We start from the raw sequence: 11,892 nt of genomic DNA, 5'->3' as shown, positions 1-11,892 counted from the left end.
TCCCCCACTTTACTGCCCTCAACCAAAGAAACATTTTTGGAGGAAAAAAATGATATTTACCTCTCCCTGGACATAATCCATATTCAGAGTTATCTGAAAGGGAAGATGATTATTAGTATGATTAAATTATTCATTTAGACTCCCTTGGGGTTTGTGTCTCGAAAAAATGTCTAGCCAACGTGTTTTTTTTTGCTTTTCAGTAGTTTGTTTCTCCTCCATACCTGGTTGGTAGTTACGTATTGTGGATTTGTGTTCATTAACCGGTCGCTTTGTTTGCCCCACATAAGCCAAGCCTCAAGGGCATTTAATACAGTATAATACCTCTTTGGAGTTACAAGTATGGAAGCCATTAACAGGGTGTAAAGTACCTTTACTAGGGTGTGCTACCACCCTACAATGGCCACAATTGTGGCATGGGTAGGTACCCGAGGGAATCATTTAAGATTGAGTACCAACATTTTTTTGCTTGATTAAATTCCCAATATTTTTTACTCTTTCATAGGAAAATATTGGTGGATACAAAGGGTACCCTCGATAAATGTTCCTTTTGCCTTTGCCTTTTCTGGGTAAATTGGCTATTTCCTCAAGATTGTCCCTCCTATACCCTTCCTCTAGTAATTGTTCCATAATTTTTCCTGATCCTTGCTTAAATAATTCCTCGGTAGAGGTAATTCTTCGTATTCTCATCATTTGGCTTTTTAGTAACCCTTTATATAAGCCTGGAACATAGAAACTAGTAGATAATAAAAGATTGTTAGTCAGTGGGTTTGGTGTAAAGTGAGGTGGTAAACTTTTAAAGAAAAGAAAAGGACATTAACATCTAAAAAGTGAATGTAAGTACGATGGTACTCCATTGTGAATTTTATTGTGGGATGGACTTTATTTAGATAATCCAGGAAAAGATGCAACAGTTCCAGTGTACCTTTCCAGATAAAAAAGTTATCATCCAAAAAACACATATAGGACTCTATGGGGCTGATTCACTAAAGTCCGAAAAAACGAGTGCTATTTATAGCATGCATTAAAAATATTATCACTTCTTATTTTTTGAGAGTTAACGACCGTTAACCGTTGACTACGGGTGGGCGATATCGGGGAAAATGTAGGCTAATTCGATCATTTGGCCCTGGGGAGCAAGATATGCTGCTGTGTGATAATAACAAAAGTAGAGTTTGTGAATAGGAAGGATTCCATCGTAAAGGTCCCCATACACGGGCAGATAGTAGCTGCCGATATGGGTCCCTTGGACTGATTCGGCAGCTTATCTGCCCATGTAGGGGCAGAATCGAGGGGCCTGGCCAACTGATATCTGGCCTGAAATTGGGCAGATATCGATGGGCCAGGTTAGAAAATCCAGTCGGATCGGGGACCGCATCAACGAGCCGATGCGGTCCCCGATCCGAACCGACTGCCACATTGCCGCGATTAGAATTTGATCGTTTGGCCCCAGGGCCAAACGATCGAATTTGCCTACATGCTTCCGATATCGCATACCCCTAGGTGGGGATATCGGGTGAAGATCCGCTCGCTTGGCGACATCACCAAGCGAGCAGATCTTATAGTGTATGGGGACCTTTACATAATTTGGCCAACACTGAATATCTGAGAGCTTAAAATGCATGTGTATGAATATATAGATTTCACCAGTGTTGGACTGGCCCCCCAGGATACCAGGAAAACTCCCGGTGGGCCCAGGTGTCAGTGGGCCCTCCTGCTCCTGACCATTTGGCCTACTTCATGGTCATTCCCTATTTCTGAATGAAAACAAAGAAGAAATAGATGGAAGAATAGATGCTAGCATGTAAATAAAAGAGACTGAGAGAATAAAGAGGTCGGGTGAGTAAAGGAGGAAAAATAGTTTGGAGAGTGGGCCTATGGTCTAAGGGTTTCTGGTGGGCCCCTGGGGTCCCAGTCCGACACTGGATTTCACTCATGGAAAATGTTTATTAGTGTGAAACAGAATAAAGAAAATGTGAGGGCACAACATATAGAAAGCTGCATTGTTGGGTCTTTAATAATTACATCTTTATTTGGGTATTAAGGCAGATACATTTCAGCATATCCAAGCTCATCTCTAAGACTCTAAATATTAATATACTTTATCAAGGCAAAAGCAAAGATTAATTGAAATATAAATCGGTATCTGAAAATGTATATAACAGTTTATAACACAAAATGATATATGTATCTAGAAATACTGAGATAGCTACGTAGTTCTCATCAAGCAGAGTCTGGAATGAATCCTTTATTAACCCAATGAGTGATAGAAACAAGTTACCCACCCCTCATAGAGATCTATACTACTAACATACAGTTACTTCTCCACGGGTGGATACTGTAGGCACTTTCCTTTTTACTATCATTAGAGATTATCTTTTTCCATTGACATACTTGTTGGCAGGGTTCTGTAAAGCCATTGAGCTTCTTACAAATATAAAGCATACATATTAAAGAACATATAAACCCCAACAAAAAATGTAATCAGTGAACAGCCTCTTTAAAATCTTCAAATAACTGACATTTGCCTTAAAAGTAAGGCTGCAGCATCCCCTTAATCACTTAGGATTCCTTCAACTTCTCTAACCCACTTGCCCCCTCCCTTAGGAATTACCTTTTGCTCTTGGCTACTGAGCATGCTCAGTTCTTATCAACTCAGTTTACCAAACACACACTCCAGTCTAGCAGCCAATGAAGAGATAGCACTGCTGGTTTCCATAGAAACTCTGCTTTAGCTGTGCACTCTGCTGGAGAAACATGCTTTTCTCCTAACCTCCTGTCCTGAGCCCAGTTTAACCATTACAGGGCTCAATCTAAGCAGGACTTTTTTTTTTTTATCAAAGTTTTGCCTGTGTAAGCCTGCATTCTTCATTGCATAAGTTCTGCATGTGTAAGCCTGCATTCTTCATTGCATAAGTTCTGCCTGTGTAAGCCTGCATTCTTCATTGCATAAGTTCTGCCTATGTAAGCCTGCATTCTTCATTGCATAAGTTCTGCCTGTGTAAGCCTGCATTCTTCATTGCATAAGTTCTGCCTGTGTAAGCCTGCATTCTTCATTGCATAAGTTCTGCCTATGTAAGCCTGCATTCTTCATTGCATGAACTTTACAGCGCACATGTGCTTTTTACAGATATAAAGGTCACTGAATGTTAGAAATGTCACTGTGTTAGAGAGGAAAAATGGCCACCAGGTGAAAGCTGCTATTAGCTATTACCTATCTTCTAGGTCAGCGGTCGCCAAATTACAGCCCATGGGCTGGATCAGGCCCCCAAGAGGAATTTACCCGGCCCCACACTGCGTCCTCCCACCTGGCAGTGGAGAGAGAGGTCTCAGCGGGGAGCGGCACAGGGGAGCTGAGATGGAGGAGGATGGAGATGGAGGACGGACTGCAGACCGGGGGGAACTGGTACAGGTAGGACTCAGCGTTAATGAACGTAGCGCTGGGGGGGGGAGGAGTTGGGAGGTAATGTGAACAGTCAGGTTGATGGTGGCGGGTGGAATATGGAAGCGAATATGGGCAAATTCACCAGCACCACCCCCCCCCCCAGCGGCGGGGGGGTGGGGTCGGGGGTGCTGGTGATGGCGGTCCGGACCCCCAACAGTCTGAGGAACCCTTGGTCCGGCCCCTTGGGTCAGAAGTTCGAGGACCTCTGTTCTAGATCAACCCCAGCAGAAACACTGTCTGGTCTGCATCTCCATGCTGTTGCCACAACTATATAAATACTGTATCTATTATACTGCTATGTTACATAAAATATATGCTGGGGGTATCCAGAGCTGCTATATATAGTTGAGCCGGACAAACCTTTAACTATAGTGTACATTCAGGTAGAGATATTGTAAGCGCAAAAATAAAGTAAATCTGACTTGATAATGATAATGGGGTAGCCTTAAATATCAATTAGAGATAACAAAAGCTATATCTGAGTATATCAGAAATCAGACTCAACAGAACCACTTGTGTATAACTGACATGGAGTTTTCACTGCATCATTCATGGTATGCCACCAGTTCAGTTCCTACAGTGTTATCTTGTGTTTCAAGAGGGTCCCCTCTCTCTCTGAATGTGCTTTCCAGAAGAAATGGAATTGACTTCCTTAATGATCTTTTAAAGTCTCTGCCAACAAAGACATAAATCATTGGATTGAGACAACAGTTGCAGTAAGCCAAGCAGTTTGCAACATCATTCATTATAAGACCAAACAGCCAGTTCATGTCAACCTCAATAATCTCAAAGAGGTAAGGCCACAAATGGTAAGGAAACCAGCAGCAAAAGAAGCAAAGGACAACTGTAACTATGATCTTAAAAGGCCGGCTGGACACAAGGTGTTTGCTGCTTCTTCTCATCCAGAATACAATGAGCCCATAGCAAACGAGGATGATGGAAAATGGGATCAGGAACATCGATATAAACCTAGTGACATACATAGCTTTGTGCCTTAGAAACCATGTCTGGTGATCAAAGTAAGTTGCATTATCCCAGGTTGCATACGTGACTGTACAATATGTAGTATTACTGTAATGTTCAATATCATAAAAAACAAGATAAGGAGAGCTGAGAGCCAAGCACAAGAGCCAGATTATCGCTGAGATGTTCGTAGCCAACTTTACAGATCTATGATTTTTCGACCACACAGGGCACAGGACAGAGGTGCAACGGTCCACGCTGATGGTCATTAAGAGAAAGATACTGACGGACATGTTTAGGAAAAGGCTGGTAAACATGAATTTGCACATTAGTTGTCCTAAGTGCCAGCGGCCATCCATTGCCCAATCTAATATGTGGAGAGGAAGACAAAGACAGAAAGAAAAGTCGGCAATGCCAAGGTTAAGGAACCAGATGGTATTAACTGTCTTTTTCATTCGGAATCCAGCGATCCATATGACCAGTCCGTTGCCCACTGTTCCCAAAATGAGTATTATGCTGTAACATGTTATGATTAATATTTGTCTTATGAAGAAAATTCTATTCTCATGTTCCTCTTCATGGTAAGTGTCAGGGGACGGGCTGCTGAAGGGCAGGGGCTGCATGTGTTCCGCTGTCACTGCCAACCTGTGGAGTTCAAGCAAAATACATTGATTATAAGGAGCCAGAGCATGTTTTAGTTGAGCACAGTACTGGGAAAAAAAAATCTTCATGGTCTTTGATGGAGCACCTGATCCTAAGCAGAATAATGATTTCCAGTGTTCATTGAAATGTAGAGCATTTTTTTAGCTCAGAAATACATGCCCTTTGGCAAAAAAATGTGCCACCCCAAGGCCATCTAAAATGGGGTGTAAGTACTGCATTGATTCTAAATTAAACTACCCCTACAACAACATAGGACCCTGGAAATGGCACTTGTTCTGGGTTGTCAAGTATAAAACTCATCTTACTCGTCTTACTTACCCTAGCAACCAGGCTGTGGTGTGAATGGCCGACTGGAGGATGGATAGGAGAGAATCTAAAGAGAAAGATAAGTGATACTATAAATTTATAACCATACAAATTTAGGCTCGTGCTGTGTTGTTGAGTGAGGGAGTTCGCCAACCAGATGCCATTTTACATTTTGAGTTGGAGAAAGGCAAATATTTTGTCAACCCCCGAAAAAAAAGAAAATAAAAACCAGTTGCAAGTTGTCTCCTTCATTTTAATAATAAATCTAAAAATGATTGCTAGCCTTCTGCCCAGGTATCCAACCGTCCCTAGCAGAAGCAGAGCAGAAGAGCAGCAGGGGAAAAGTCATTATCCATGAATGAGAGATCCCGCATTATCCTTCCATGGCTGAAACTGTTCTACTGAATCTACTATGTAATCAGTTGGCCGTAAAAACATGTAACATGTCTTTTGCATGTTTTGAGAAAAGCTATTCTTGGTGTGTGGAAGAGAGAACATACAAACTGCTTCCAGATAGTGCCCAGGTTGGAATCAAACTCAAGACCCCAGTGCTAAGTATGAGCTACCATGTTACCCCAGCAGTAGTTTAAGAAATATCTGGATAACCGCTATTTTAATAGCAAAGAAAAAGCTATAATTTTGGAGATAAGGTATATACAGATTGTACACAGACTGGTTGGGGGTCATGGGGTTTATATGTAATCAGGTAGCCTTTACTTGTCACCTAACTGAAAGCCAGCCTGTTATTAGTTGCTAAGAATTACATTACCCCAATTATCCAGTAAACAAACAACATTTTCTACTGATACAACATAACTCTGGAGGTAACATAATTGAAGTTTACTTTACTGGACTTGCTGAGTAACTAAGAAACCTATGAACCCTCTTGAACCCCAATGGATGAATGGTACAACATTTCTGAGATTACTCAGCCGGAACTATTTGTATGTGACCTGTTTGGAAGCTAACAATGTGTCGCTATGGGTTAGTAAACCTGATGCTAATGTGACATTTATTACATTACCCCAGTCTCAAAACTCCTCAGGGAATAAATGACAAATACCCTGAATTATTTCATAAACTGAAGGTATAAAAACATGAGAATAAATGTTAATGATGTAGGCAGCAGCCTGGAAATGAAAAGAGTGCTCATCCATATTTTAATAAAATTACAAAAATTATATACTATTAGAACATCTCTAATTAATAATATATCCTTAATTGTCTACTACATATGCCTCAACAGTCAGCGAGTAGGAGTAGAGTAACTTATGTGATACTTGTATTGTGATACTAATATCTACAGTTAGTATTAGTGTTTGTATATATAGTTTATGTATGTGAGTGTATAGATAGGTAAGTATAGGTTGTGGGTGCTGGGTTTACTTGGAAGGGTTGAACTTGATGGACTCTGGTCTTTTTTCAACCCTATGTAACTATGTTGAGGTTAAAAACATAATTCCATCACAGGTCTGTAAGCTAGAACATTACTTGTACCTCTAGTGTTCTTTTCATTCTACAGACCAATCAAGATTATTTGCACTTCACCTAAAGCCCCCTTTATGTAACAGCCCAGCTCATTGATTGGACTTCATTCTCCCCAGTCTTTACTGCCCCAGATGGTCCTTACCAGTTCAGCCCTTCAGATCTGCTCTTCCTTTTCTGAGCTCCTTCTTTTTATGTCCAGCAAAAAACACAATCCATTGTATCATTTATAAACTTGACACTGACTTTTTTTTTTTTTTTTGGCTGAAATTGGTCTGTTTTGTTTTCTTAGATATCAACAGTTTTAACCGTCTATGGGAAAAAAGAGTCATGTGTTCTGCATCTCAAAGTACTGATCTGTATCTACAGACGCTTACTGATATGTCAATGAAACTGCACAAACCATTCGGGATTATAACATTAACTTGTATGGGAGAACAACATTAGAGAAGCCCCATATATAAATATATTCCATTAATGGACAGCACTAGTGATGAGCGAATCTGTTCCGTTTCGCTTCGCCGAAAAATTCGCGAATCTTTGAAAAGATCCGCGAAACGGCGAAAAATTCGGGAAACGGCGAAAATGTTGTGCGACAAAAAAAATTGTCTTGTTTCGTCGCCCGCGGCTATTGTTTTGTCGCACGGCTATTATTTTGTCACCCGCAGCTATTATTTTGTCGCACGGCTATTGTTTCGTCGCGTGCGGCTATTGTTTCGTCGCCCGCGGCTATTGTTTTGTCGCGCGGCTATTATTTTGTCACCCGCAGCTATTATTTTGTCGCACGGCTATTGTTTCGTCACGTGCGGCTATTGTTTCGTCACGCGCGGCTCTTGTTTCGTTGCGCGGCTCTTGTTTCGTCGCCCGCGGCTATTATTTTGTTGCCCGCGACTATTCTTTTTTGACGCCGGCGACAATTTTTGGACGTGCGGCGAATTTTTCCGCGGTGAAATTTTTCATCCGTTTCGCGAAACAATCCGCCAATGGCGAAACGCGGAAATTCGCCGCGAATCCATGCCTGGCGAAACTTTTCGCCCATCACTAGACAGCACCACTATGTGCTATGGGGATATTCCACATACTTTAATAATATACAGTTCATTAAATGCTCATTATCTCTCCTTAGGAAAGCATATTTATAACACGATCATTCCTTTAGTAAAAATAAAAGTGCCAGACAGGCAACATTAATGTTTCAGAGGGATCTGCCCCCTTTCTCAAGCCAGCACTGGACATCAAACATTAAACCACTAGGTATGTCACATGACTAAGTCACATGGTATCTGTTACCTTTAAGTTAACAATTTGGATGTGTTCTTTATTTTTTTTTTTTTTTTGCTGTTTTTGAATGTTTTTGAATGATTTTGCTGTTTGTTTGGCAGCTCTCTAGTTTGGAATTTCAGCAGCTATCTGATTGCTAGGGTCCAATTTAACCTAGCAACCAGGCAGGCAGGGATAGAAATATGAATAGAGGAGACCTAAATAGAAAGGTAAGTAATAAAAAGTAACAGTAATAATAAAATTGTAACTTCACGGAAGAATAGTGTTTTGGCTGCCGGGGTCAGTGACCCCATGGGAAAGCTGGGAAGAGTCAGAAGAGGAAGGGAAATAATGAAAAAACTATAAAAAGAAGAAGACCAATTGAAAACTTGCTAAGTTAAACTGAAGGTGAATCTTTAACTGGGTAATCTTTAACTCTATAAATTTGAGTATTACAGCGGCAGAGTGAAATAAAATATACATACATTGCTACTGGAAAATAATATGTTTTTATTACAATCATAAAATAACACAAGGGGTAAATAATTATATAAAACAGGTAAACATATACTTAATTTAGGTTATTAGCTCTTACCCTTAGGGGCACATTTACTAACCCACGAATGGGCCGAATGCGTCCGATTGCGTTTTTTTTCGTAATGATCGGTATTTTGCGATTTTTTCGGAAAATTGTCGCGACTTTTTCGTTACCAATACGATTTGCGCGAAAAAACGCGAGTTTTCCGTAGCCATTCCGAAAGTTGCGCAAAATCTGGCGATTTTTTCGTAGCGTTAAAACTTGTGCGAAAAGTCGCGATTTTTCGTAGCGTTAAAACTTGCGCGAAACGTTGCGCCTTTTAAGTTTTAACGCTACGAAAAAAGGCGCGACTTTTCGCGCAAGTTTTAACCCTACGAAAAAATCGGCAGATTTTGCGCAACTTTCGGAATGGCTACGAAAAACTCGTGTTTTTTCGCGCAAATCGTATTGGTAACGAAAAAGTCGCGACAATTTCCGAAAAGTCGTAAAGGCGCCAAAAAAAATCACAAAAAATACGAAAAAGTCGCAAAATGTTCGTTTTCCAATCGGAATTTTTCCAATTCGGATTCGGATTCGTGGGTTAGTAAATGTGCCCCTTAATGTTAGCTGTTCTTATTCCTTCATTGGGGGAGGGGCAGGCAATAACCCAAGGTTCTGATAGCCTTCCCATACAGCTCACACTTTTCACTCCACTCAGCCTAAGAGTACTGCTGGTGAAGCCCAATGTTCCAAAAGAGCACTGTAGCCTAATAGATAACTATATGATTCGTTATAAAGGAAGGCTAGTCAGGCTATGGATCCAAATATGCCATGTAGGCTAGTGTTAGCCCTGTTAACAAGCTGCACCCATCCTCTGGAATGCCCTTCCCCATCCCATTAGGCACTGCCAGACTCTCCAAGCCTTTAAACGCTCTCTTAAAACTCACCTTTTCACTCAAGCCTATAACCCAAACCCCCCAAACATTCACTAACCACATAGTTACCCTGACCTTATGTCTCAGCCGTCACTTTTAGAATGCAAGCTCTTGCGAGCAGGGCCCTCCCCCTATTGTCTCCGATTCTCTTCCAATTGTAACTGCAAACCATTTTTGTGTTTATATGTTCTTGTTAACTGTCTTTTGTACCCCCCTATTATGTAAAGCGCTGTGTAAATTGATGGCACTATATAAATAATAATAATAATAAATAGGTACACTTGTCTATGAAGGTTTTCATTCATTCAGGTCCTGATATACAGTGTGTAATGGAGATAAATGTAAAGCAACTGGGCTTTCTGAGTGATCTTGAAAAGGTTTCACCACTCATCCAATTAACTTCTTCAGTTGTTTCAGATATTTCTCCGCTATTTCTTTAGAGAAGATCCCTTTCCATTTACACACTTGTTGGAAGAATTACGGAGTAAAACAAGGCAAGCGCACATATCAAACGGGCACTACTCAAAGTAGGTGCCCATTTTTACATTTCTGGCTTGGGGGCAAGTTTTGGTTGCATAAGAAACAGGTGTACTGCCAAACAGAGCCTCCTGTAGGCTGCCATTCCACATGGGGCTACCAAACAGCCAATTACAGCCCTTAGTTGGTATCTCCAAAGAACTTTTTTCAAGCTTGTGTGGCTCCCCAACACTTTTACATATGAGTGTACCTCGTGAGTAAAAAAGGTTGGGGATCCCTGCTCTATCTATTATATCTCTGTATCACACAAGATTGTCTGGGCTAACCACATTTGGAAATGAATTAACATTGATAAATATATTGAATAAATACAGTCAGCATCTGAGCTACTAAAACTAGACAAGGCAAGACAAACTGTCTCGAGTATACTGTTACAGTTGCAGGAAACTGTGAAGGAAGTAAAGCTGACTAAATAATAAGAATGGAGATATAATGATCCGAGAAGATAGTGTGTTGGGATAATACAAGTTACTGTACATCTGTATCAGAAATCAGATTCACTTTTGTTTGTACCGCATTGTATGTCACCAGTTCAGTTCCTACAGTGTCATGTGATTCAAGAGGGTCCCCTCTCTCTCTGAATGTGCTTTCCAGAAGAAATGGAATTGACTTCTTTAATGATCTCTTAAAGTCTCTGCCAACAAAGACATAAATCATTGGATTGAGACAACAGTTGCAGTAAGCCAAGCAGTGTGCAATATCATACAGTATAATATCAAAGAGCCAGTGAATTGTAACTGCCATAATACTGAGGAGAATGCACAAATGGTAAGGAAACCAGCAGCAAAAGAAGCAAAGGACAACTGTAACTATGATCTTATAAGTTCGACTGGACCCAAGGCGTTTGCTGCTTCTTCTCATCCAGAATACAATGAGCCCATAGCAAACAAGGATGATGGAAAATGGGATCAGGAACATTGATATAATCCTGGTGACAACCATAGCTTTGTGCCTTAGAAACCATGTTTGGTAATCAAAGAACGTTGCATTATCCCAGGTCGCATACGTGGTTATACAATATGTAGTATTAATGTCTGGGTAATGCTCAGTATCATAAAAAGCAAGATAAGGAGAGCTGAGAGCCAAGCACAAGAGCCAGATTATCACTGAGATGTTCGTAGCCAACTTTACAGATCTATGATTTTTTGTCCACACAGGGCACAGGACAGAGGTGCAACGGTCCATGCTGATGGTCATTAAGAGAAAGATACTGACGGACATGTTTAGGAAAAGGCTGGTAAACATGACTTTGCACATTAGTTGTCCTAAGTGCCAGCGGCCATCCATTGCCCAATCTAATATGTGGAGAGGAAGAACAAGACAGAAAGAAAAGTCGGCAATGCCAAGGTTAAGGAACCAGATGGTATTAACTGTCTTTTTCATTCGGAATCCAGCGATCCATATGACCAGTCCGTTGCCCACTGTTCCCAAAAGGAAAGTTATGCTGTAACATGTTATCCTCAATATTTTCCTCAAGCGGAAAATGCCATAGTGATAGTCCTCTTCTGGGAAACTGGTAGGGGAAGGGGTGGTGAAGTTAAGTGGCTGCAAGTGCTCCATTTTCAGTGCCAACCTGTGGTGTTTCAATACAAATTATGAGAAACCATGTTTTATCTGGAAATAGTTTATTGCACAGTACTGGGGATTTGAACTTGAATTAAAATAAGTTCCAGTTGCATGATCTGGAATAACATCATATTTGAAAAATAGAAACTTTAGAGAATATTAACAGGGTAGTTTATTGTTTATTGTTTAAATTATAGCAATACTTGCACTCTATATGG

General features: G+C 40.7%; 1 protein-coding gene across 1 annotated transcript; it reads right to left on the bottom strand.

The window, feature by feature from the left end:
- Nucleotides 1–10,320: 10,320 nt before the first annotated feature.
- LOC101732071 (N-formyl peptide receptor 2) lies at nt 10,321–11,674 on the bottom strand. Its single transcript, XM_004916597.3, has one exon. The coding sequence runs from the start codon at nt 11,666–11,668 to the stop codon at nt 10,577–10,579; it is 1,092 nt and encodes a 363-aa protein (XP_004916654.2). The 5' UTR covers nt 11,669–11,674; the 3' UTR covers nt 10,321–10,576.
- Between the last annotated feature and the right edge of the window lie 218 nt (nt 11,675–11,892).

The sequence above is a fragment of the Xenopus tropicalis genome, chromosome 7 (assembly GCF_000004195.4).
Source record: "Xenopus tropicalis strain Nigerian chromosome 7, UCB_Xtro_10.0, whole genome shotgun sequence".
Classification (NCBI taxonomy): Eukaryota; Metazoa; Chordata; class Amphibia; order Anura; family Pipidae; genus Xenopus; species Xenopus tropicalis.
Note: the sequence above shows the minus strand (reverse complement) of the source record. Positions and strands in the feature narration are given on the sequence as shown.